The 27,113-nt window shown below is 31.2% G+C and overlaps 4 protein-coding genes across 5 annotated transcripts; 1 reads left to right on the forward strand and 3 right to left on the reverse strand.

Annotated features, from left to right (window-relative positions):
- The first annotated feature begins 3,899 nt into the window (after window positions 1-3,899).
- Window positions 3,900-5,138, forward strand: LOC114176047 (3-hydroxyacyl-[acyl-carrier-protein] dehydratase FabZ-like). 2 transcript variants are annotated; one of them, XM_028060951.1, is made up of 4 exons: window positions 3,900-4,150; window positions 4,243-4,303; window positions 4,402-4,629; window positions 4,846-5,138. In XM_028060951.1, the coding sequence occupies exons 1-4, from the start codon at window positions 3,937-3,939 to the stop codon at window positions 4,859-4,861; spliced, it is 519 nt and encodes a 172-aa protein (XP_027916752.1). In that variant the 5' UTR covers window positions 3,900-3,936; the 3' UTR covers window positions 4,862-5,138. The 2 variants fall into 2 exon arrangements, with proteins under 2 accessions (XP_027916752.1, XP_027916753.1); XM_028060952.1 differs by having other exon boundaries at window positions 4,402-4,546.
- A 102-nt stretch (window positions 5,139-5,240) lies between these two features.
- LOC114176046 (chlorophyll a-b binding protein CP24 10A, chloroplastic-like) lies at window positions 5,241-6,570 on the reverse strand. Its single transcript, XM_028060949.1, has 2 exons — window positions 6,213-6,570; window positions 5,241-6,069 (listed from the first exon to the last, which is right to left on the reverse strand). Exons 1-2 carry the CDS (start codon window positions 6,437-6,439, stop codon window positions 5,520-5,522), a joined length of 777 nt encoding a protein of 258 aa, XP_027916750.1. The 5' UTR covers window positions 6,440-6,570; the 3' UTR covers window positions 5,241-5,519.
- Window positions 6,571-9,423: 2,853 nt separating this feature from the next.
- On the reverse strand, window positions 9,424-11,140 carry LOC114175037 (zinc finger BED domain-containing protein RICESLEEPER 2-like). The gene is made up of 3 exons (XM_028059793.1): window positions 10,498-11,140; window positions 9,557-10,389; window positions 9,424-9,456 (listed from the first exon to the last, which is right to left on the reverse strand). Exons 1-3 carry the CDS (start codon window positions 11,138-11,140, stop codon window positions 9,424-9,426), a joined length of 1,509 nt encoding a protein of 502 aa, XP_027915594.1.
- On the reverse strand, window positions 11,137-26,902 carry LOC114175038. The gene is made up of 3 exons (XM_028059795.1): window positions 26,570-26,902; window positions 11,749-11,860; window positions 11,137-11,336 (listed from the first exon to the last, which is right to left on the reverse strand). Exons 1-3 carry the CDS (start codon window positions 26,900-26,902, stop codon window positions 11,137-11,139), a joined length of 645 nt encoding a protein of 214 aa, XP_027915596.1.
- Between the last annotated feature and the right edge of the window lie 211 nt (window positions 26,903-27,113).

Consider the following 27,113-nt stretch of genomic DNA (forward strand, 5'->3'; position numbering starts at 1 on the left):
ATACTATCCTAGTTCATATGAAAACTCATATATGACTCAATTATTCGGATACATGCATTGATATGCGATTCTGGCAAGTTGTGCACTTGTGGTGGCCTCTACTACTATATAGAGTCATTGCCAATGAATTTCTGATGAAAGCTTGACCACACATGATGCCATGGAAGCTTTCCCAAGACGAATCACAAGGATCATGACTAAAGGGGAGACTTCTAGTCCTTCATCTTTATCTTTATTTTGCATTTCATTATTGTGATTTCCCTAAGTTAACTTAATCTTAATTGACTTGTTGACCTTTGGCTAGGTTTGGCTTGTTGACTAGAGTTGACTTGACTTAAGCCAACATGCTAATCAATATTTATTTATTTTTGTAGGTTAATTAGGATTAAGAAGCATGGGATAGGTGGTACAACACTATTGGAGAGTGGAAATGATGTGGAGCCTATGTGGAGGAGAGAGGAAAGACAAAAGGTATAAAGTAAAAGCATAATGCAAAAGCAAGTGTACCATGGTGGTACATTTGGACCACATGGAGGCTTCCTTGGTCAAGAATCCTCATGGAAATGCACATAACATTCCTTTTGTTGCACCATTTTGACCTACCTTCTAGAATATAAGGTTTTCTATTTGCTAAGTCATCCTTTTGAACTTATGTATATTTCCTAGAGGCCCCTATAACTCTCTATATAAGGGATGCTCTTTAGCTTGTAAAAGGGTTGATAAATTTAAGTATTATACACTTGTTGTTCAACCAAAAACCATGAGCTTCCTCCATAGGGGTGGAGTCTTCACCTTGGCCTTATCTTGCCTAGCAAGTGGTGACATTCCTTCACTCATCTCTAGAGTTGGTTAACCTTATGATCCCTCTATGAGTGACATGCTTCACTTCCATTCTTATCATCTTCTATGCTTTCCATTTTCTAATTTTTTTCTCTTATTGCAATTCAGTTTAAATATGCTTATGTCCATTTTGTTTCATTTCTTGAATTAATCCATTTCTCTCTTTTTCTAGAACCATTAGAAGTGAAAATTCACATCTAGATAGCTTGTTATCCTAATGTCCATTGGGGATCTTCTTTAGGTTTTTTTAAAGAACTCATCACCATATTCAAAAATATAAAAGGAACCAACTCAATCCTTCATCATTTGGTATCTAAAGCCCAAGTTATCTTGAATATGGTGTTTTTTTATGTGCTAACCATTGTTTTCTTATGTTATGTGCTTGGTAGACCTCTCAACATTCTTGGTGTTTCAAGTGGTGTGAACAAAATTTTCCACTTCACAAGAGGGTTAAGTATCTAAAACCTTGTCTTCTTGATGTATGTTGCTTTGTGAAGTGAGAACATGAAATTTGGTGCTTCTTTTATGTTTGACCAAGAGCTATCCTTGATGTTACCATGCCAAAAAAATTTCTTCACATCCTAAAAAGTGTCTTTAAATGTGTTTAGTCTTGTTTTGAGTCCATTGTCATATGTTCTTCTGAAGTTTTTTTTTTTTTTTTGTTATTGTAATTCAAACTATTTGAATATTGCATGAACTTTATGTCTTGTTTGGAAAATTTTGTTCACACCATTTTTTTATTATTTTCCTTGGTGTATGCATGATTTAAGACTTGATATTCCATGTTCAAGTATTTTTCCATAAAGTCTTTTAATGTGTTTTTCTTGTGTTAGTCTTGTTGAAAGTTTTTGTCTCAAATTTTTCCCACTTTAGAGTTTAGCTTTCCTTGTTTTGTGCTTTTCTTGCTTGTCACTAAGTGTTTTTTTGTTTTGTCTTAGTAGTTTTCTTTTCTTGAAACTCCTTGAGTGTTATGGTCGAGTCACTTTGCTTGCTTTTAAAAGATTTTTGGAAAGTTGGTAAGGTGTTTTCGTCACTCCTTTGTGGACTTTGAGTGCTAGCCTTGCCTTGTTTTTTTTTTTTGGAATGTGATCTAAACACTTGGGTGACTATTTTGGAAGCATGTTCGTCTCGGGTTTTACTGCATTTTAACCACTAATTGCATCTTTTTGTCTCCACTTTGAGCTTGTTTTTTAGGAAAGATGAATTTGGATCCCATAATGGAGGAAGAAGAAGAAGATGAGTCACCTTCATCATACTCTCCTCCAATTATGACGCCTATTATCCAATCAAATGACGACAAACCCTTGCTCACATCCTTAGGGAAAGGGAGATTAGTAGAAGGAAGACATTTGACCAACTAAGGGTGGATAGGAGACAAAGTGAGATCATGCTTCAAGAGCACATCCAGATACTTGAACTTAGAGAATAAAAGAAGAGAATGATGAGGTCTTCATCCGAGAGCTTTTATAATAGTGAAAGGAGGAGAAGAAGGCACAAATTTGATGGTGGAAAAGTTTGAATCTATGTTTTAAGTGATTGGGTATCGATTTTGAACTCTCTAAAACCATTTGGAATCAATAACACTAAAGGAAAGAAGTCCAATTAGTCGATTGCACATGATCAATTTTCCCCCAAATTGATGTTTCTGATGCACTGTCGGGCATCGTTATAGTGTTGTGGGACGATAGGCTACTGACTTGGTGTCATCGAGCGCCACTTCTAGACCACCATGCGCTATAAGTCAGTGGGCACCACTTTTCCAGAGGCGAGTGCCACCCTATTTTTCTATTTTGTGCCATATTCAGAAAAATGAGATTCCTTATTTGTTAACCATCGGATCAAGCTAAAATTTTGACAACTGACCCTAAACACATGATTCTTCACTTTTACTGGTGGGATCTTTGATTTCAAGTCTATAGTTAGACCAGTTAATTTCTCATGTTTGCATTATACTTTAGGTTTATTTTTTATGATGGATATTCCTATTTGATAAGTTAGTTGGTTCTTATGTAATGTTGTGGTCTTGGGTTGATCTTGATATTAAAGTACGTGGTTTAAGAATGATAAATGTGTATGATATGCAGAGTAAGTCATGTTAAGGTGTTGAAATGATGTTATTTATAATATTTGAAATCTTGATAACTCATTTGGGAAAGTTATATTATAATAACGAGTAGTGTATAAAGTGGAAATATTGGTGAAAATGATTGTAAATTCTGTTCTAAGAAAGTGTAATGTTACTATAGTCTTATCTTATAAGACTGCACTAATTTACATTATACATTGGTTTATTTGTCTTGTAAATATTTATGATGAAATGTTTTATTTTAGTAGTATTAAGCTATTAAAATAGAATATTACATTAAACTTATTCAATATATATTCAGAAAACATTAATCCTCAAAATTATATCAATCTTAATTTATTGAATATAAATAATAAATAAATAGACTTTTATTTTTATAAAAAATATATTTCTAAAAACATTTTTTTTTCTAAAAACTAATTTAAATAATAAGATATTTACATAAAACAAGAACGAAGGAGCACTTAGTTTTTACAGTTATAGTTGAACAAAAAACTTCCAACCACGAATAGCCTCCATTAGCGGTTGCATTTGTGGGATTGTTAATTCTAAATATTATCCCTAATTCATATAAGAACCCGGCCGATTATTTCTCCCTTGATATATCCCTAAGATAGATAAGATTCTATTTTCTCGAATGGTTCTGAATTAGACCCATTAAATTCTGTCTGTTCTAAAAAAAAATTTAAAATGAATACACACTTATTTAAAAAATAAAAACATTTGCACATTTATTGAATTTCTTTAAATAAATAAAAAATACAAAAGATACTTCTGAATTGATCTCATTTTTTAAAAAATTCAAAATTAAATTTGTTGATAAATAACTTAATTTCATTTTTGCATAAAATACTCTTTTAAAATTATCAAGAACTCCCACATCATTTCCGAAAAATAATTAGATGTTCTTTTTTTAAATTATGATTATCTCCACGCCCATACAACATCTTACGTAATAATCAATACATATCACACAAACATCATTTACATTTCAGAGCCAAGCTCAAACAATGACATTCTGTGCTCTTTCCAACACCTTCATCTCTCCCTCTTTCCCAGTCTCTCATCCACATCGATCCAAATTCTCATCTCTCAGATTTTCCATCTCCAGATCTCAGCCTCTGGCTACCCAGTTGAGGAAAACGATATCAGCAACACGCTTTACAACGTTTTGTTCTCTGGATGCTGCAAATGCTCCAAAACAAGACACCCCAATTGAATTCAGTACGCAGTTTTGGTTTTTTCTCATGATACTTGGATTCTTTCACGTTCCATTTTCTTACTCGCATGCTTTTTGGATTTTGCTGTTGTTATAGGGTACCCTGCATTTCCAACATCGTTGGACATCAACAAGATTCTGGCAATTCTGCCACACAGGTAAGTGTTGTTGGGTGCATCCCTTGATTGTGCCTTTTGTGTTTGCTTTATTTTCTAAACCAATCTTCTTTGGTGTTTTTGGTGGGCGTGTCATTCAGGTTTCCATTTCTTCTAGTGGATAGAATGATTGAATACAATCCTGGAGTTTCTGCAGTGGCCATAAAGAATGTAACAATAAATGATAACTTCTTTCCTGGACATTTTCCAGAAAGACCAATCATGCCTGGTGTTCTCATGGTTGAGGTGAACACTGTGCTGATTCCAGGGCCAACCCTCTCATATTCCATTTATGTGACTTGTCTTCTGGCCTGCATTCATTTTATTATGTAAGTGCAAAATTCTCTGTTTATAATCCATGGATATCTGTTTGTTTGGTTTCAAGAGCTTATGTTACACTTTCATTAGACTTCTAGCTCATATACTTATATTCACTTTCCTGCTGCATAAGATCCAATGCAACTCTTAGAAACAGATTTTTTGTTGAGATTCATAACAAGTGTGTGTTATATTCTAAAGGTTCTGTTGAATTATACTTGATGCAGGCGATGGCCCAAGTAGGTGGCTTGGTTATGTTGCAGCCTGAAGTTGGAGGTTCCCGTCAGAATTTCTTCTTTGCTGGAATAGACAAAGTGCGATTCAGAAAGCCAGTGATTGCAGGAGACACATTAGTTATGAGAATGATACTTAGTAAACTGCAAAAGCGATTTGGAATTGCAAAGATGGAGGGGAAAGCATATGTTGGAGGTGAAGTTGTGTGCGAGGGAGAGTTTTTGATGGCTACAGGAAGTGAATAACTAAGACAAACCCACCCCAAAAAAAAAAGTTGATTCTGCTTCACTTCTTTCGTGTTTCAGGTAGTTCAACCTTAGATTATTTTTTTATTGAAGAACATGAACACCATTTGAGTCATTCGATCTATGTACTTCTCAAACACAAATTTCATGCTAAGCATTTCTCCTCATTCCAAATAAGTACCAAGATAATTACTGTCTGAAGTGACAAGTAAACCCAACTTGCAATTTTCACTCCATCTGGTTTGGAAATGAAATATAGATGCAAGTAATTCATATAACTGATATCATAATATTTATAATACACATACATGGTGAAAACATCCAAGATTAGAGGATAGAATCTGAAACATCTCAAGGGAGAAACTTGGCTCTATAGAACAATGATTGAAGTTGTCTTGTCTCCCTAGTGTACATTATTTTGTTTACAAGCCAAGAGCGCCAAGGGGAGTCTTGCCCTGTCCAGCTTCAAAGTAGAAAATAAGCATAGCCAACATTGCAATCCTGGCATGCTTTATCTCAGCCAATTTGAGTCTCTCTAGCTTGTCTGCATCAGGAATGTAAACACCATCCTTGATTGTGCCAGCAAATCCCAAAGGGTCAAAGAATTTTCCCCCAGGGTAGCCTTGATCACCAGTGGAGTTGCCAAAGTTCTCAGCAGTTTTTGACCATGGGGTAGCCCATTCCACTGACTGAGAATCTGGGTTGAAGAAATCTACCCATCTCTTGCTCTCAACCCATCCCATTAGAAGCAACTGGGTGCCCAAAAGAGAACCAAAGGAGAAAGGAGCAACAGCATTAGGATCAGCTCCAGCCTCAAACCATGCAACTCCACTCCATGCCTGCCCAATAAAGATGCCAACAACTGCAGCCATCGCCCACCTCCCATGAATCAGTTCAGCTTCTCTATACCATTTCAGGAATGCTGGGTCTTTCCCTAGTCCCAGAGGGTCGAAACCATAGTCACCTGGTAGCCTGCAATTGCAACATTCAACACCAAATGAATCCACCAAAACAATGTTGACACTTTTCCGAATACTCTTTCAACTTTTCCTTTCTCAGCATTTGTGTTTCCAACAAAGAATGTAAGAAAGAAAAGATAAATTGAGAGGACTTACGAGCCATCAAGCCATTCTGGGTCAATGAAATTCCCACCACCTTTTACAGCAGGGATCCATGACTTCTTTGGAGCAGCAGCTACTGCTACAATAAGTCTTTTAGGAGTAACAGCAGCACCAACTATGGGTCCAATGCCAGAAGCAAGCAAGGCCTCACTCCTCTTTCCTCCACACAAGAACTGAGATCCAAACCTGTTTAACACAGCACCAGATGTTGCAACTGCCATATCTCTCTTTTACCTTACTATTGCTTACTGGTGGAAACTGAGGTTAGTTTGGAGTTTTGCTTGCATGCACATACTGATATGGTGTTTATATGTGACGTTGGAGAAAATCTGAGGGAACTCTCAGAGGAGGCCAAGTAGGCCAATGAAATCTGTAGAACAAATCTCAAACTCTCATGGATAGATTTTGGACTAATAGGAACTTGGTCTTCATCCCCTTCCCTTTGTTTCATGCACCCACGTGTATCACTGCTTCACCACATATTGTATTTGGGTCCACTTTATATCTTATATATATATATCTTATAATATATATGGTGTCCATTATCTACTCATAAAAACAAAAATTAAAGAAATGTTCAATCTCACATTAATATAGAATTAGTTAACCGATGTTAAAATTAACCAAAGCAACCATAAAAATATAAAGACTAGAAAACCAAGAGTATGAGAAATGTAGATAAAATCACAAATCAGATTATTACTGTGGAGTGTTTTGAAATGAGTAGTCCACAATAATCAATTTTGGATTACAGATTTTACAATGCCTTCCAAAATCGAAATCTTTATTTTGAACTATATTTTTTTGGTACCCTTCCGAAATATAACTACAAAACTTTTAATATGTTTTAGATATCATCTACTGAAAGTCTACTGCTTACAAAGTTATTTTCATCATTTCACTAATCCATTCTTCTACTATTTTCTTTTGGTCGATATTCTACTATTTTCATTCATGGCTTTTACTTCTTGCACCCCTCGTGCATCTGCTAAATTTTTAAAATGATAATTTTATCCTCCGCAAAGGTGACCTTCGGATTTCTTATTTTGGAAATTCTTCAGAACAAACTTTCCAAAATTTTTGAAATAAGATTTCTGAAATGAAATTTTTGGAACACATCCGTATGAAATGCGTTTTAGAAAAAGTTTTCTGGAATACATGAAATGCATTTTGAAAAAGCTTTCGGAAACGAGCTTTTTCCCATATCTATTAGTATGAAAATGCGGTTAGTAATCGTGGGAGTAGAGGAAGCAATAGCCCTCATCCATTCTATCACTTTCTTTTATGGGTTTTGTATTATTTACCAAAAAGTTAATATGTTTTTTATCTCTTAATTTTAGTAAATTTTGGAATTAGTTTATTTTAAAATTTTGAATTAATTTAATCCTTTATCTTTCAAAATACGTAAATTTAGTCATTTTAATTAAATTTTGTTAGGTTTATTTGATGTTTCGTACGCATTTTGGGATTGTATTTAAGTTGTTTATACTGTTTAACATATTTTTACTTTACTGTTAAGTCAAATATTATTATGAAACACGCTTGAAATGTCAAAGAAACTTAACAAAATTTGATTAAAAAAATTAAATCCATATAGTTCGAAAAATGAAGGACTAAATTAATCTAAAATTTTAAATTTTGGAAAACATATTTAATCCTTTACCAAAAGAGGATGAAAGCTAAATAAATTAAGACTAAACTTGTAGTGTTAAACTTAAGTTGTTTCAGTTCTACTTACAATAACCCAAACGCTATGTAAGTATTAAAATTTAATTGTTAAAAGGTTTTACCTTTTAAAGGTTAGCTCATTATGATATGATCTGTAGTGTGTTAAAGAATTGCGATATTCTCTCTAGTTAATATACATTGTTGGAATAAAAACTAATCAACTAATTATCCCACTGAATTAGGCATTTATATTTTCCGTTATTTTTATTATTTTAATCACTGGATTTGATTTAAACATAAATGGGTAGGATTTATTAAATAATTCTGTTTATGATGAACAAGAGAGGATCCAGAGATATATTTGTAATGCAAAAAAGTGTATTATTCGTTCAATCATTTCAAATCAACAACATTAACTTTTTTTTTATAAGTTTTCTTACCTTAGAGAAGTAAAGTTCGAATTTCTCCTAAGAAATTAAAAGGGTCGTTCTTAAACGCTCCTCTTTGAGATAGTTTTTTTTTTTTCTTAAAAGTCGTATAAATATAAATGTAAATATAAATATAAATATGTACAAATTGTTTTTTCTTTGTTATGAGTATCTTGTATTTTATTGTAATGAATTTTAAATCAGTGTGGTATAAGTTTGCAAATATTTTATGTTGGGTGATCGTGACTAGGGCTGGGCAAAAATAACTGTACTGAAATGAACTACCAAAAACTGCACTGAACTAAAAAACAGTTCGTATGAACTGCACTGAACTCTGAACTGAACTGAACTGTTTTTCTGAAAAATAAACTGGACTGAACTGCACTGTACTGAACTGCACTGCACTATAATATGAACTGTACTGAACTGTTATAAACTGAACTGTTTTATGAACTGCACTATATTAGAACTGAACTGCACTATTTTTTAACTGAACTGCACTATTTTTTACTGAACTGCACTATTCTTGAATTGAACTACACTAATTTTTAACTTAACTACACTATTTTTGAACTGTTTTTGAATAGAATTGCACTGATTTTGAATAAACTTCACTATTTTTGAACCGAATTGTACTATTTTTGAATCGAATTGCATTGATTTTGAACTGAATTGCACTATTTTTAAACTGAATTGCACTGTTTTTGAACCGAATTGCACTAATTACATATGATTGTAATACGCAATAATAATATAAAGTTTATAATTTGAAAGTGCTTAGGAAATAATACTTGAAATAAGCCTCATACTTCAATACACCAAAATCAAAATATTTATACATCTTAATACATAGGTTCTTCAGTAGGTTCTCTCATAAACAACATCAAAATGTTAATACATCTTAATACATCTTCAATCATCTAAATTAATTGCACTTGAAGGTCCCACTTCGTCTTGAGAAGTTATATCTACAAAAAAAATATATATTTTAGGCTTTCATATAAAGTATCAACCAAAAAATATATAAAGTTTTCATATAAACTCACCTTGCTCAAATTCATCAAGCTCTTTAGGATCCTCATCAAAAAGTATAAAGAAAGGTGTTCCTCTTAACCAATCTTGTGTGCAAACAAGTACTTCCACTATTTTAGGCGTTAGGCAACACCGATAAGGACTAACCACCCTTCCTCCTGTACTGAATGCACACTCTGATGCTACGGTAGAGATAGGAATGGCTAACACCTCTCGAGCCATGTTTGCAAGGATAGGAAATCTAGTTGAGTTGACCTTCCACCAATGTAAAACATCAAGCTCAACTGATTTTGTATAAGGTTCAGGATCCTCTCTCAAATATTTATCAAGCTCTGATATATAATCAAATCTACGTCCTGTAGCTCTTAGGTAGAAACTCATGCCATGAGGATCATCATCTTCATCATCTAGTTGGGATTCTTGTTGGCTACTTTGAGAACCCTCCTCAATCCCTTGATATTGATCATAAAGTGCTTTTAAAGATGACAATAATTTTGATTTCAATCCACTGGCCATGCTAGATTCAAATATATAGTCAATGAAGTAATTAACAAAATCCAACTTACTCCTAGGGTCAAGCACAACAGCAATCAATAATAGTATATTAATTCCATTGGGATTTCCCCAATATTTTTCATACTTACCCTTCATCCTCATTGCCATCGATCTTATGCTCACATCACTACTCTCAGAATATTGTCGAATCTTTTTACCAATTCCAAACACCTCCTTCATATACATATGACTAGTGACATAAGAAGAACCAGAAATGCGCATGGTAGAGTCATAAAACATCTTTAAGAATGGTAGAACAGACCTCGCATATTCCCAATCCTCTTCTAATGGCACACCACTACTTTTGGCCATTTCAGCACCAAATTTCTTATCTTGTATATCTAGCAAGACAAATGCATCTTTGTACTTCAAGCTTGCCTTTAACATTAGATAAGTTGAATTCCATCTGGTTTCAACATCAAGGCAAACAAGACCTTTATAAGAAATTCCCTCTTGTTCAACACAAGCCTTGAATCTAGCAAATCTAGCTGGAGAAGATTTCACATATTTAACTGCACTTCAAATTTTTGAAATTGAATCCTTTATCTCTTTTAACCCATCCTTCACAATCAAACTTAATATATGTGCACAACAACGCATATGAACATATTCTCCCTTTAAGACAAGACAATTCCATGATAACATCCTTCTTTTGAGGTATTGGACCCCAACATCATTTGCTGTAGCATTATCCACAGTGACACTAAGGACTCGCTTCAACTCCCAATTATTCAAACAAGCCTCAACATGTTTAGCAATGAGCTCCCCTGAATGACCTGTTGTTTGAGAAAAATTCAAAATTTTCTTATGAACCTTCCAATCATCATCAATAAAGTGAACTGTTAAACTCATGTAGTTTAGGTTTTGGATTGAAGTCCATGTGTTTGTAGTTAAGCAAACCCTCCCACACTGCTTTGATAGAAAAATTTTCAACTTTGTTTTTTCCTCTTCATATAATTGCCACATTTCACGCCTTAATGTAGTGCGGGATGGGACCTCAAATCGTGGTTGCAAGGATCGTACAAAGTCACGGAAGTCTTCATCTTCCACAAATCGAAAAGGAAGCTCAGATTTCACAAACATCTTCACCAACTTCATTCGAGATGCATTCTGGTCAAACTTAGAAATAGTTGGTGAAGGGCCAACACTAGCCCCTTCTGTAGTTGATGATGACAGTTTTTGCCTTTTGAATGCTTCTCTATTAGGATTTTCCTTGCATCTTATCAAATGATTCCTCATCCCACTTGTTCCAGCCAATATTTAATCAAATCACCACAGTAATTGCACTTAGCCTTCTTCTCAGAATAAGGTTTTTGTTTGGTAAAATGCCCCCACACATCTGACCGACCTTTACTATGCTCAGTTGACAATGTAGCCATACAAGGAGGTAAAGGATCAATCCCAGAAGTAGGTGGTGTGAGAGTTTCGACAGTTTCTGGCAATGTAAAATCCATCTGATCCATGTGATAATTAATGAGGGTTTGGGAACCTCTAAAGCTAGAAGTTACCCTGCTACAAATAAAAAACAATGCTACTATGATTAAAAGAATTAATTTAAAGACTTTGATTCTAGTAGAAGTTGTATGTTGTAAATTCTGGGGTTTAAAAGCTTGGGGAAGACGGATGTACCGCCTGCAACATTCTTTCTCATATCAGGACCTTTTTGATTTGTGGTTAAATGAAAAAAAATTATTGGTTTGCATTAAGCAAGAGCAAAAGTATGGAATCCTTCTTAACAAAAGAATAAGACAGAGAACAAGGGAGAGAGAATCAATGGAACAAGCTACATGATCCAACATATCTACAAGGGAAAAAAACCCAATCATAAAGCAAGGAATTTGGTTCACCTGAATTCTCCAATTTCGCTTTTATCTCTACAATTTTTGTTGCCTCCAATACTACACTTAAGACAGTAGCAGTTCCATCATCATGCTGAGTTCTTATATTCTCAATCAATGCCTACAATATGCATAGAATATTTAATTGTAAGCTTCTGACAACAATACGCAGACAAAATATTAAAAAAATAATCTCAATCAATTCAACACAATAGCTTATAAATATGATATCCATGAAAGCTTTACAAATAGTTAGATTCTACATACAAGAGCAAAAGTAAAAGGTTTTACGGTTTTGGATGATTTTTAGATGTGGTGTTAGAAATTTAATGAGTTAAAAGTTTTATATTGAACAAAAATGAATATGATTAATGTGTAAGTGAAAAGAATTGTTTAAAGGTTTTGGATAATGATGGTTTTAACTTTTAAGGTTTGACTAAAAAGTGATCTTATGATTTTATATGAACTTGTTTACTGTTAGAATTTCTCACATCCGAATGAAGGAATAATATATAACTAGAAAAATCATAAACCTATTATAATTTATAATTGAATGAAAGAATTTCTCATATGTATATGTATTCTATATGCCACACGTACACTAATAGTTAAGCTTACAGAGTAGTTAGTCTTTGACAAATTAAGTCTTTACTGTTAATCCTACTGCAAACTAATAAACAGTACTAAAAGTTACAACAGCCGAAACAGCTATTAAACATTGAATTATATAATTTTTGCCTTGCATCTAATCCTAAGCTAAAGATTTGAATTTCTAATGCTTCTTCACAAATCCGTCCTACTAAGAATTTAAGTTAACTACATGTAACTACTACTTGTGTCTTAAGTTTTCAATATTACAGAAACTTTCAACATAGCACAAAATCTATGATACAATTAACAGCAAATGAAATGTTGAATGTAGAGGGAATGAGAGCAACAGAACATGACAAACACTACAACCAATATCCCTGCAAGAGAATTCTAGAAAATCTTGATCAAACAATAAACAAGAAATATGTCAACAATATACCTTTCGAGACACCTTTTTAGGAGTTGGGTTAGCTAATCAAGCGAAGAAACCAGAGAACCTTGTTCGAATTTGGAATTAGATTTTGCAAACCCTTCAATTTTTGATTGATCCTACTCCTCCTTTGCTCTCAACAAACCCCGCACCAAACATAAAAGCCTGAAATGAAAATTACTCAACCATGAACAAAAGCCCAAACCCAAACACAAAAAAATAGCCATCATACAGTAACAAAACCAAATAGTTTTTTGGAGTTGCAGTTACATTTATTCGAATCTAGCAAATTCATGACAAAATAAATACACATATATTACAAAACTAAATACTACCCATTCCCTCTTAAACAATTCCCATGACAAAATAAATACACATATATGAAATGGATAAGAGAATTATCGAATGTTAAGGTTAGGGTTTGAAAAATACCAATTGATGCTCAGCAATAGTGAAATTAAAGATGGCAAGGTTAGGAAGAAAACCTAATAGAAGTATGTCTCGACGACAACAACAAGGAAGGCAATGAAAAGCTCTGTCTCAACAGTGGTGGTGAAAGAAGCGCAAGAATGGAGTGTTTCGTTACCTAGCTAGAAACAGAACACAAACACGAACGAAGAAAACTTGAAAAAATTATAGATGGAATTCAGTTTAGTTCAGTGTCTAATTAACTAATAACAGTGCAGTTTTTTAAAACTGAACTGATTTATGATTCAGTTCAGTTAACTATATAAGTAGTTTAGTTATTTTCAATTTTTTACAGTACAGTTAACTGTAGTTTAGTACAGTTACAATAACTTTGCCCAACCCTCGTGACTAGGGTAGGAGACATAGACATATTTTTCCACCGTCGGATACAATTTTACAGTTGTTATTTTTGTTTCTAATTTGATGGCTGAGATTAGTTCGAGAAATTTGAAAATACTTTTAAATATATATTAAAATGAGGTTTAAAATGTAAAGATTAAAAAAAAGGTTTTATTTGGTAGTTTCCAATTGCATCTCTATCTATTTTAATGTGCAATCCTAAGTAGTTCTATTTTTCTCCATCAATCTTCTTCTTCCTAAACTAATATGCATCCCTCTCTTCTCTTCTTCTTCCTACACCAGTCCCCTGCCCTATTCTTTATCTTCTTTTATATGTTTATTCACAAATTATTCCCAATTACAAATAAAAACCCTAAACTAGAAAATAGATTTGAAATTTTGAAATTTATAGGGAGTCCCAATTGAAAATATGGAGGTGCAAAAAGAAGCTGCCCCTTATTTTGGTGTACTATGTTCTCTTGTCCTTATTGTTATATTTTTAGTCGAGCCCATAGTACATCACTAAGCCCAACCAAGTGAAAAAAGACCAAAACCATGACTCGTAAATCCTTACTAAGCTTAAGGGCCATAGCACTCTTTCGAGCCCATAGTACATCACATTATCATTGGAAACTTCCACACCTTGCATAACATGACTTATCAAACAAAGAATACTACAAACATTTATTCTTCGTGTCTTTTAAGTGTTTTATATTAGTCATAAAAAATAGTTATTTTGAGATGTTGAGAAAGGTGATATTGCCAACTTATTCACAAATTATCTATTAAATAACATTTATTACATTTCATCTACTTAGTTCTTTAATAAGATAAAACAAAATAACTTTTTCTTTTTCTTTAAAGGTAATTTTCCTTGAAGAAGCAAGAGAAAGAAAATAGACTATATTGGTTTGTCTCAACTATTGAGACTGTTTTTACTTCTTTTTCTAAACAACAATCCCAAATATTCTTTTTATGATAGTTTCTTTAGGCTTTGTACACACTCCCAATAAATAAAGAGAATATGTTAATACCCAATTCATATAAGATAAACAAATATGAAATATGAACTTATGTTTTTTAGCAAAAACACTAGAGAAAATATAATACATGGTTTTCCAAAGGTTGAGTATTATAGATATTCACAAATAGATAGGTGGTTTCGTATATTCTTCATGATTATAGTATTTTTTTATATATATAAGTCTTTATAAAGATAGTTAAGAGAGATATAACATAAAAAGAAATATATAGTATATATACTTCAAATTATATTTTAGATACTTGAAGTTAATATATAATTATAGTTTAATGATTAAATTATAAAAAAAAATTACAAAAAAATAAATATTGTGTCGTATAGTTAAAGGTAATTTCCACCAATATATTTAATTTCTCTTCAAATTACAAAAACAAACATTCTTTTTCTGTTAAACACAAAAAAAAAAATACTACCTACCAAACTCTATCATTCCTATCCTTGATCATAAGTGTTCTGAGTTGTAACCGTTTAAACATTTATGCAATCGTAAATGCTTCACATTTAAATAACTCTATTTTACTGATAAAAAAAAAAGAGAAAATCCTCCATTTATTGTTAAATTGAGATAAAGTCATAAAAAACAAAAACATGTACAACATTTTGGTTCATTACATAACTAAAGATTTATATGATTATTTCCACCGAAAAAGAAAATAGTTCATAATATTTAGCAACTACATTATTTGGGATAAAATAGATTATCACAAAATCACACAAATTAGAATTCAACAATAGGGATAGTTTGACAAAATTTAAGGGACACATTTCTTTTTATTTTTTTCAAAAACATTTGACAACTATGTAACGGTCATAATATGCCTCTCAAATAACATTATTCTTGAATTTCAGAAATCACCGATTAAATTTAAACTTGCACAAAAGAGAATGAGACCGATAAAGTTTTCGATATCATCATTTGGTGAGTGCAATGGACCACATCTCAATTCTAAAAATAAAATAAAAAACTTTTGTAAGAAAAAATGATTAAAATAATCAAATACTTAATAACTTTTAAACTATTCTATCCCACACTTCTCCCTTTCTCTTTGTATCTCTCTAGTTGGAAAGCTTATTGTAAAATGTGTTTTAATATAATATGTAAAGTAATAAAAATGGACCTATCATCAAACTAATACATCATCACCATCATCTACTCATGCATGGTTTGAAAATGAAGAACTAAGCCACATAATTTGAAGAATAAAATACACAACAAGAACCTTTGAACCTTTGAACCTTTCCCATGAATGATTATGGGAAGTTGCCGGTTGACAATGAAACCACTTATAATAACACAAACTCCAGCTCCTCCAAAACCCTACTTAAGCCTTTTTCATTTTCTAGCATGCATCAATGTCTACCTTTGTGTCTGTTTTTTTTTTTCTTTTGCTTTTGGAGCCACACAACACAAAGACACAAGGTATAATAATAAGTGTTGTGTGTTTCCTTTTGGCGAGGATGGTGGAATTTGCTTCCATGATTGTCACTAATTTTGCCTGTGCTTGTGATTCCAAATCATTATAATCATTTGCATTCTCGGACCCAGTCTCATAATTATGTGCATCTCTGCTATTTTTTCAAACACTTTTGAGTCAAAAGTTTTCAAACAAATCAACTCAGAAAAATCACCAAGTAATTACCTTTCCTTTTCATTCTGTGCAGAGTGTACAACGTACTACAAAATCTCTTATAAACCATGAAAGTCATATTCAACATATTTGAAGTTTGAACTTTCAACGTCTTTCCCTTCTTTCTCTCCCTCCATCTCTATCACTTCTGTTTCATGTCTTCGTCAATTTCTCTTTTTACATATATAAATATCTTTCACATTAATAAAAATACGAAAAAAACTCAGACTTTAAATTTAATTTAATTTTATAAAACTAGATTATAAGGTGAAATTAACATATACTATAACTTCGTTGTTTTAGTTAATATGAAATTTTCAAGACACACGTAAGTTTGATGAAATCCAATCATATTAATTAAATTTTAATTTATTATAAATTTATTTTATTTCTAATTAATGTGAAATCTTTAACAAAATTTAACAGAACTTGATATAATTGAAGATGGATGCACAACTAACATGGAAAACATTTTAATTAGGACCAGACCAAATTATCATTCATGTTGAAGATCATCATCATATATTTTTTTTATTTTCAACAGAAGAACGTTATAGTCCTATTTTTCTGAAGTTAATGTGTATATATTATTCAAAAGTAATGTTTTTTTTTTCTCCTAATGTTTAGTTTCAAGAGAAAGTCACTATGTAAACTAATATCCCATAAGTAGTATTGTCTCTATTTAACTATCGTTTGAGGTTCTTCTGAAAAAATAAAAAGTGTTGTAGAGTTAAAAAGAAGTAGACAATGATGTGATTGTGATTGTGTCCTTGTTTGGAACGAATTCTTGAACTGTGGCAGTGGAGAGTGTCGAGGATCAAGAATGAATCCATCATGGTTTTCATACTTTGTTTTCATAGGTAGCTTTGAAATTTTACATTAAGTTTTGATGGACATAATAATGATATTCATAAGTAGGGACAGGGATTTGGTTGGAATTTATGTTAGTTCATGTTGTTGTTTTTATTTCTATGGGGCTAATTAAATAATGTAACTTTCACAACATTAATTCGATAACATGTATGGTTTCTGGTGTCCAATAATAATAATAATATATTTTCTCTTTGTAAGAAAAGATGTATATTTATTTTCAATTACATTAAACATTAGCTACACCTTCATGCTTAGCCTTGCATTTAGATAGTAAATTCATATATGTTTAATTTAAATTAATTTTCTTTTAGTGTATTAAATTTTAATTTATTTTTATTTTTATAAAATGATATAATTATTACTAAATGTAAAAATTATTTAAATATCCAAAAATTGCTAATAGTTCAAAAATATCAATATTTTTGATAATTTTTTTTAGTCAATTTTAATTGATGCTATTTTTTAGTTAAAATTTGTCAAGATTTTTTCCATTGATATTAGTGAAGCTTTTTTTTACATTGACATTGATTCGAAATGTTTTCAATTGATCTTAACAATAATTATTTACAGTAACATCAATTGAGATATTTTCATGTTGTTGAGTCTATTTTGTCGACTTTTTGGTTAATGACAGTTAAAAGATTTCTTTTGTTGATATTGCCCAAAAACAATCCTAGTTAATATTTCTTGAAAATTTTCTCAATCAACATTAGATAAAAAAAATCCTAAAAATTATTGACATACATCAACAAAAACATGACCACGACTAATATCGAAAAAATCTATTTGAAAAAATTTATCTTCATAACATTAATTGATAGAGAAAACTAATTAATATCGAATAAAAATAAAAATAAATTATAACAAAAAAATTAATCTTAATAAATTAAAAAAAAAATTACTCGTATTAATACGAAACCTCAATTCTTTATGAAAATAAATTATCTTCCTGTGATAAAAAAAAAAGGTTCTCATTCAAAATCACTGCCTTGATAATTTACAGCTCCATTTGAAACTTTCACTTTTTACGAATGTCCATGTCATAAATTTACTAGGTAGAGAACACGTTCTCCTCTACTCAATAAATAATCAATTCATGAACTAATTAAACACACTTAATTTTAAAAAAAAAACAAAAACAGTAATTAGAAATTAGAAATTACAGAAGACAAAAAGTAGGAAATCTGATAAGAAAAATTACCAATTTTAATCAATATGTAGTATCCGGGGCCATCGCCAAACACTACCATTTTTAATTTTAACTCCATCTTTCACGTATTATATGATCAAGTTTTCATCTAATTGATATATTGTATTTGGAAGTCCCACATTGCTTATAAATAATGTTAGTTTTGGGTATATAAGTGAGAGAAACTTTTACACTATGAACCAACTTTATAGGAATGGCTTATGTTTAATTTCACTTCTTAATATCATATAAGTAACTATCCTAGCGGGGTTTGGGGGATATGGTGTGTCATTTGACTTGATATTAATGAGATTAGTCTAGACATGTGCTACACCGATCCACCAGAACCGTTAGGTTAGGTTCTATAAAGTTGGTTTTTAAGAACAAAATAGACGACATATTATTCTTTTATCTTTTTTATTTGTGAGAATTATAAATTTCTCTATCAAGGAGTTTTATAAGAAGTTAACAGTGATGGTTATCATAATTGTATTTTTGTTTGACGTAAAACTCTAAGGTTTATACTTACATTTTCTTTTTGTCTTGTTACGTTATTTCATTCTAACATTTTGGAGATGGAAACTTAAAGTAGAGAATGGTCTAATATTGAACTTGATGTGTTTTTCCTTTGATGATGTTAAACCGTTGAATCAAAGTTAATTTGAAGATTTTTTTTTATATACACAACCAGTATGATATTTAAATTTTAGTCGTTAGACTTGTTGAATTCTTCAATTAGATTATTCTTATATCTAGAAGGGTTTGCAATTGAGTGAGAATATTGTTAAGTTTGATAATTAAATTTAAACTTCTATGTTAAATTAGCTTGGATAAGAGTTTTATATTTACCGTATATCTATTTTAATATGTGAAGATGTTTCGTATAATATTTACAATTTGATTTTCAAATACATTCCTAATACCAATAAAGTTTAGTTTATAGAATTCATTTTACTATATATCATTTGACATGTTAGACCAATTCTACTGTTTGTCTATGTCTAATTTAAAGGGTTAAATATGTTTTTGGTCCCTCAATTTTTAGTCAAAATTGGAATTAGTTCATCTTCGAAACTTTGACACAATTTATTCCTCCAACTTTAGAACTGCATGGATTTATTCCTTTTAACCCAACTTTATTAAGTTTATTTAACGCTTCAAACACATTTCATGATAGTATTTGAGATATTTACAGTGTTTGACACATTTTTGCTTTAGTTTTAACTAAAAAACTATCATGAGACGCATTTGAAACGTCAAATAAACATAACAAATTTTGGTTAAAATGACTAAATCACGTAGTGTTAGATATATTTTAATACAATTTAAAAAATAAATAATTAAAATAAAAAAACTTATTGTTACTTATGTTTTTATAGACCGTTAATTTATGGGTTAATGTTTTTTATGGCTGACGACTACATTTTTATTGCGATTTATTCCTTTGTCTACCTTTTCTACCTATAAATACCACCTAGGTGCATGGGAAATACACAACGACAAAGAATAACAAACACTAGAGTTTTATCCTATGTGTTCTTCTTTTCTTCTTTATATTATCTTTATGTTATCTTTAAGACATTGGTGTTCATAAGGTTCGAAGATCATTCGTTGCATTTGATCGATCTGATGGGTTGTTGTATCTTGGGAGAGAAACACATATGATTTGAAACACATATAATTATGTATTTATTTAGCCTTGTACAATAGGAGTGTTTTCTCTATAAGGATAATGTTATGGATGTCTCAACCGAGGCTATTTCTACTTCTCACCTCATTTATTTTTTATCTATTATTTATTATTATTATTATTATTATTATTATTATTATTATTTTATTATTAATAGTATTATATATCTAATTAATATTCTTTGATTCAGATACATGTCATTATTATTATTGCTCTAATAATTATTATTATATTATTTCATATTTTGATTATTACTAGTAGTATTATTTGAGTAATATTTTTTAACACAATTTAAAATATCCCTAAACTTTTCTATATTTCAATTTTTCTTAAACATCAAATAATTCACACCAAGTCTATTTTTTCTCAAATGGGGAACAAAAATAGAGAACAAAGTTAAATTGTTAATAATGCTATTTATTGATAAGCTTAAACATGCCTGAATTTATTGTTTATAAAGAAAATAAGCCCCAACGCACAAAAAACGACATAGAAAATTATGAAAAACGAAAAGAAAATCATAATGAACTTTATCCATCAATGACAAGATTTGATCAAAGTTTCTATATAATGGAGATTTTATTTATAATTATATTTTAAATAAATAACTAAAATAATGAAATATAATTAATTGATTTAAATATTTTAAATTTATTTTAATATATTTTTATTCTAATTTAAATTTGATTTTAATTTAAATTTTTTTTTATACTAAATTATTTTTTAAAATTTATTTTATAAATTATTTTCTTAATATACTAACTAGTGTACACACATGCGTTGTCGCACCTGTGTGTACGCATTTTTTAAATATGTCTGATATTATATTAGTAGATGATGATAATGTAACGTTTTTAAGTTAATATATAAAATAAAATTATATTTATTAAAAATAAAATGAAATATATCAAAAAAGATGAGAGAATAATTGTTGATAAATAAAGAAAAAGAAAACAAGCAAAGATAGACGATTTTGTTTTAAAAAGTTTATAAAAATAACAATCAATTTTCAAAAATTTAATAAATAATTATATTTTAAAGGATAAATTGAAAAGTTTAATAAATAATTATATTATACTAACTATTTTCAAAATACTAATTATATCCTTTAAAATATAATTATTTATTAAATTTTTGAAAAATGACCATTATTTTTACAAACTCTTTTTTTATTTATCAACAATTATTTTCTAATTCTTTTATATATTTTACTTTATTTTTAATAAATAAATTTTATTTTATATATTAACTTAGCACTACTATATTATTATTACTTATTAATATAATATTATATATTTAAAAAATAGTTACAAACAGTCGCGCCTTTGTATGCTACTTAAATATAAAGTATTTATAGTAAATCTTATACGTGTTCCCATGCCCACTAAGTCGTTTTTGCGTGTCCGCGCACGCACGCGCTTAATGTGGTGAATTTGTGTGTACACTGTTTGGTTTGGTGTGAATGCACAATCTCATCATTCTTTGTGTGGCTATGCGTGTTATAATGCATTTTTTCTAAATTCAACTCTATTTTCTAAATTATTCTTCAACAAAAAGATGAAAATATATGAATCACTCCTACTTTAAGAGGAAATTTGACACAAACTCTCACGCATCAAAATAATTTAAAAAAAAAAGTTAATTAAACCAAACAAACCTTACGTATTTCACTATCTTTGGTTTCATCCCTTTTCAGTAAAAGGGCTGTTTTTCAATTTCAAGTTTTTATTATGTTCCATTCCTAAAACGCAATAAACATAAATGTGTTATAAAATAAAGGTAATAAGAGAGACAAAGGAGAGGAAGAATAGAGAATGAGAGAGTAGGGAGCAACTTCTGGTTTTATGTGTGTCTAATTACTGATAGGACGAGTCCTATTTATAGGTACAATATGGTAACCCAGAAAGGATATAAAATCAAATAGTAAATACAAAATATTACATCATAAAGAGTAATGAATAATATGATTATCAATCATATGAGTAATTGTATAAATCAATGGACGACCATTAATTCATAACACTCCCCCTTGGGTGTCCATTGATAAAAGAATGTGCCTCGTTAAAACCTTACTAGGAAAAACCCTTTGGGATAAAAACCTAGTGAAGGAAAAAGAGTACATCATTCTATATAATATTGTTCTTTGCATCTTCTAATTTCTCCCCCTCATGTAAACTTACATCATTAAGATGGCGGAGTCCAATCCTATGAACCAATTGCTCAAAAGTTCTCCTTGGCAAAGACTTTGTAAATAAATCTGCTAGATTTTCACATGAGCGAATCTTTTGGATCTCTACATCACCATTTCTTTGAAGATCATGAGTGAAAAAGAATTTTGGAAGAATATGTTTTGTTCTGTCTCCTTTAATATATCCTTCTTTCAATTGAGCAATGCATGCACTATTGTCTTCATATATCGTTGTTGGTTTCATTTTTCCCAAGGATAAACCACAAGTTTGTCGCACATGTTGAATTATAGACCTTAACCAAACGCATTCACGACTTGCCTCATGTAATGCTAAAATTTCTGCATGATTTGACGATGTTGCTGTTATTGTTTGTTTCACAGATCGCCATGAAATCGCTGTGCCACCACATGTGAACAAATATCCTGTTTGTGATCGACCATTATGAGGATCTGATAAATAACCTGCATCTGCATAACCCATTAGATCTAATTTTGAATCATTTGGGTAAAACAAGCCCATATTCATAGTGCCTTTAAGGTAACGGAGTATTTGTTTTACTCCATTCCAATGTCTTCTTGTAGGTGAAGAACTATATCTTGCTAACAAATTTACAGCAAATGCTATATCGGGTCGAGTATAATTAGCAAGATACATTAGTGCTCCTATAGCACTAAGATATGGTACTTCAGGACCAAGTAGTTCTTCATCTTTTTCTTGAGGTCTAAAAGGGTCTTTATCAACATCTAATGACCTCACCACCATTGGAGTGCATAGTGAATGTGATTTGTCCATATAGAACTTTTTAAGCACTTTCGTTATATAAGCTTCTTGATGTACAAGAACACCTTTGTTTAAATACTCAATTTGTAATCCCAAACAAAACTTTGTCCTTCCAAGATCCTTCATCTCAAATTCTTTCTTTAAACAATCAATTGCCTTTGTGAGCTCATTAGGAGTTCCAACTATGTTTATGTCATCTACATAAACAGCAATTATGGCAAATTCATTCTCGGATCTTTTCATATAAATACAAGGACAAATAGGGTCATTTTTATACCCTTCCTTTAATAAGTACTCACTTAGACGGTTATACCACATACGTTCTGATTGTTTCAATCCATAAAGGGACTTATTCAATTTTATTGAATAATCCTTTTTAGAATTTGCTTTGTTGGGCACATTAAATCCTTCAGGGAGTTTCATATAAATATCATTTTCCAAAGAGCCATACAAATAGGCTGTAACAACATCCATGAGGTGCAGATTCAAACCTTCTTGTGCAACAAGGCTAATTAAATATCTAAATGTTGTTGCATCCAATACTGGAGAATATGTCTCCTCAAAATCAATACCAGGTCTTTGTGAAAAACCTTGAGCAACTAACCGTGCTTTGTATCTAACAATTTCACCATTCTCATTTCGTTTTTGTACAAAAACCCATCTGTACCCAATAGGTTTTACACCCTCAGGTGTGCGAACTACAGGTCCAAAAACCTTTCGTTTAGCAAGCGAATCTAATTCTGCTTGGATTGCATCTTTCCATTTTGGCCAATCATTTCTTTGCCGACAATCTTCAATTGTCATTGGTTCTTGATCATCATTGTCACTTATGACATCCTTTGCTACATTATATGCAAAAACCTCGTCAATATTGACTTTATTTCGATTCCATATTTTATGATTCATGACATAATTTATTGAGATCTCATCATTTTCAACAATTTCAGGTACCTGAGGTTCTTCTGGAACCGAATCATTGATTATGTCAAAAGAATCTTTTGGGACTTTTACCCCCTCGATTAGGCCATCTTGCCTTTTTTCCCTTTTTCTCACACGAGGATTTTTATCTTTGGAACCCAAAGGCCTACCACGCTTTAGGCGTGTTTGAGATTCATTTGCTATATTAGATTGTCCAACAGGAATATCAATTCTGATTGGAGTATTAGCAGCGGGTATATGCGACTTAGTTACCCTTTTTGTGTCAGTAAAAGCATCTGGTAATTGGTTGGCCAATTTTTGTAAATGAATTATCCGTTGAACTTCTAGTTCACACTCTTTTGTACGAGGATCAAGATGAGATAATGATAATTCATTCCAACCAATATCTTTTTCCAGTTTCTTTCTTTCTCCCCCTAACGTTGGAAAAATTGATTCATCAAAATGACTATCAGCAAATCGAGCTGTAAATAAGTCACCTGTTGATGGTTCAAGATATTTTATTATCGATGGAGAATCATATCCAACATATATTCCCAAACGTCTTTGAGGACCCATCATAGTCCTTTTTGGTGGGGAAATTGGGACATATACAGCACACCCAAAAATTCTTAAATGAGAAATATTTGGTTGTTGACCAAAAACCAACTGTAAAGGAGAGTATTTGTGATAACTTGTTGGTCTGATGCGAATCAATACTGCAGCATGCAGAATTGCATATCCCCAAGTAGTCATTGGAAGATTAGCTTTCATAAGTAAAGGTCGTGCAATCAATTTTAGACGTTTTATCAATGATTCTGCAAGTCCATTTTGAGTATGAACATGTGCTACTGGATGTTCAACTTCAATTCCAATTGACATACAATACTCATTAAAAGCATGAGATGTAAATTCACCAGCATTATCAAGACGAATTTTCTTAATTGGATAATCTGGGAAGTGGGCTCTTAACTTGATCAATTGTGCTAATAACTTAGCAAATGCTTGATTTCGAGTTGATAGTAAACAAATATGTGACCATCTAGTGGACGCATCAATTAATACCATGAAATATCTAAATGATCCACATGGTGGGTGTATTGGACCACAAATATCACCTTGTATTCGTTCTAAAAATGAGATTGACTCATTTCTAATTTTTTCTGGTGATGGTCTTATTATCAATTTTCCCTGCGAACATGCAGTACATGAGAAATCATTGGACTGAAGAAGCTTTTGACTTTTAAGTGGATGTCCACATGAGTTTTCAGCTATTTTTCGCATCATGATATATCCAGGATGACCCAACCGATCATGCCAAACAAGAAATTCATTCTTATTTGTAAGCTTCTGGCTTACAATAACATGCGTCTCAATCGCATTAATATATGTGTAGTACAAGCCATAAGAGAAGGCTGATAATTTCTCCAATACACATTTTTTATTTGACTCAATTTGAGTGATATAAAGATATTCAACATCTCCTTCATTATTTGTCTCAATATGATATCCATTTAGACGAATATCCTTGAAACTTAATAAGTTTCTATTGGACTTAGGAGAATAAAATGCATTTTTAATATGCAATCTTGTACCTCTTGGCAGAAGTACTGTAGCTCTTCCAGAGCCTTCAATTATATTTGTAGTACCAGAAATAGTACTAACATTGACTTCTCGCATTACCAAAGTAGAGAAAAATTTATTACTCTTGAGAATTGTATGAGTTGTTGCACTATCAGCAAGGCACAGATCCTCATCATTGGTGTTAATGCCAATATTCATTCTTCATATAAACATAAATATCAATATTAGAGATTACTTTGTAAGAGGAGAGAAAGAAAAAAAAATAAAATAAAATAGAGGATTTTATTCATAAAAACATAAAAACTTGTACATATAAAAGCAACATGAATTAAATATAAAACATTGTCTTAAAAATTAATCATAAAATAAAATTATTTTCTAACACTCCCATCACCAATAAGGTGATCAATGCTTCCATCGGGTTTAGAAAAGAAATCACCAATATCAAGATGAGTAGTATCCATATGACCATAATCAGAATCACCATCTTCATAAGCAAAGTGTGTTTCTACATTCTTCTTTTTAAGTGATTCTTGGTAGAGTTCAACAAGATGCTTTGGTGTATAACAGGCACGGGTCCAATGACCTTTACTACCACAACGGTAACATATATTTTCAGCCTTTTTGCCATTATTTTCACCCCTTTCTTTTTCCTTTTTCGCATTCTTGTTCCACTTCTGTTGATGAAGTTTCTCTTTGAAATTTCCTTTATAACCATGTCCACGACCATGATTAATAGCACGACCACGACCACGACCATGGCTACGACCACGGCCAAAATTACGACCACGATTATTATTATGGTCTTGACCTCGTCCATGATTATATGGATCAGATGTTGCTGCATTCACTTCTGGGAATGGAGCAGAACCAGTTGGTCGGGCCTCATGATTTTTCATCAAGAGCTCATTATTTTGTTCAGCCACAAGAAGGCATGAAATCAATTCAGAATATTTGTGAAAACCTTTTTCACGATACTGTTGTTGCAAAAGCAAATTAGTTGCATGAAAAGTTGAGAATGTTTTTTCCAACATATCTTCATCAGTAATTCTTTCTCCACATAGAGTCAATTGAGAAGTAATTCTAAACATTGCAGAATTATATTCACTTACAGTTTTAAAATCTTGCAACCGTAAATGCATCCAATCATAACGAGCTTTTGGCAAAATCACGGTCTTTTGATGGTCATATCTTTCTTTTAAATTTTTCCATAGTACAGAAGGGTCTTTTATAGTAAGGTATTCAATTTTCAACCCTTCATGAAGATGGCGACGAAGGAAAATCATAGCTTTAGCTTTATCTTGTTCAGATGCTTTATTTCCTTCTTTAATAGCATCACCCAGACCCATTGCATCTAGATGAATCTCAGCATCTAAAATCCATGATAAATAATTGTCCCCCGAAATATCAAGGGCCGCAAATTCAAGCTTTGCAAGATTTGACATGTTTTAGAACTAGCACATAAAATATTAATATAATCAAATTTCATGTATGAAATTATTAAAATCAAATAATAATAATAATAATAATAATATGACAGAGAAAAATAAATCAAACAATTATCATTACACAAAAAAAAAATGAGATAAAGTTTGTGAATGAGAAAAAGATTAGAAAGAACCTCGATTAAGGAATATAGAGCGTTGTTCTTAGGGA

The sequence above is a fragment of the Vigna unguiculata genome, chromosome 3, assembly GCF_004118075.2.
Source record: "Vigna unguiculata cultivar IT97K-499-35 chromosome 3, ASM411807v1, whole genome shotgun sequence".
NCBI classification, from domain to species: Eukaryota; Viridiplantae; Streptophyta; class Magnoliopsida; order Fabales; family Fabaceae; genus Vigna; species Vigna unguiculata.

What these genes read in the sequence shown, in the direction of transcription:
- LOC114175038 (XM_028059795.1), bottom strand. Translation starts at nt 26,902, where the DNA reads ATGTCAAATCTTGCAAAGCTTGAATTTGCGGCCCTTGATATTTCGGGG. An exon ending in GGTTGCAAGATTTTAAAACT is followed by an intron (nt 11,861 to 26,569) that starts GTAAGTGAATAT and finishes TGCATATTGTAG; the next exon opens with GCATTGATTGAGAATATAAG. An exon ending in AGCGAAATTGGAGAATTCAG is followed by an intron (nt 11,337 to 11,748) that starts GTGAACCAAATT and finishes TTACATTGCCAG; the next exon opens with AAACTGTCGAAACTCTCACA.
- LOC114176047 (XM_028060952.1), top strand. Translation starts at nt 3,937, where the DNA reads ATGACATTCTGTGCTCTTTCCAACACCTTCATCTCTCCCTCTTTCCCA. An exon ending in AGACACCCCAATTGAATTCA is followed by an intron (nt 4,151 to 4,242) that starts GTACGCAGTTTT and finishes CTGTTGTTATAG; the next exon opens with GGTACCCTGCATTTCCAACA. An exon ending in CTGGCAATTCTGCCACACAG is followed by an intron (nt 4,304 to 4,401) that starts GTAAGTGTTGTT and finishes CGTGTCATTCAG; the next exon opens with GTTTCCATTTCTTCTAGTGG.
- LOC114175037 (XM_028059793.1), bottom strand. Translation starts at nt 11,140, where the DNA reads ATGAGGAATCATTTGATAAGATGCAAGGAAAATCCTAATAGAGAAGCA. An exon ending in GGGAGAATATGTTCATATGC is followed by an intron (nt 10,390 to 10,497) that starts GTTGTTGTGCAC and finishes AATCTTCTCCAG; the next exon opens with CTAGATTTGCTAGATTCAAG. An exon ending in TTGCAAACATGGCTCGAGAG is followed by an intron (nt 9,457 to 9,556) that starts GTGTTAGCCATT and finishes CGCCTAAAATAG; the next exon opens with TGGAAGTACTTGTTTGCACA.
- LOC114176046 (XM_028060949.1), bottom strand. Translation starts at nt 6,439, where the DNA reads ATGGCAGTTGCAACATCTGGTGCTGTGTTAAACAGGTTTGGATCTCAG. An exon ending in CCAGAATGGCTTGATGGCTC is followed by an intron (nt 6,070 to 6,212) that starts GTAAGTCCTCTC and finishes TTGCAATTGCAG; the next exon opens with GCTACCAGGTGACTATGGTT.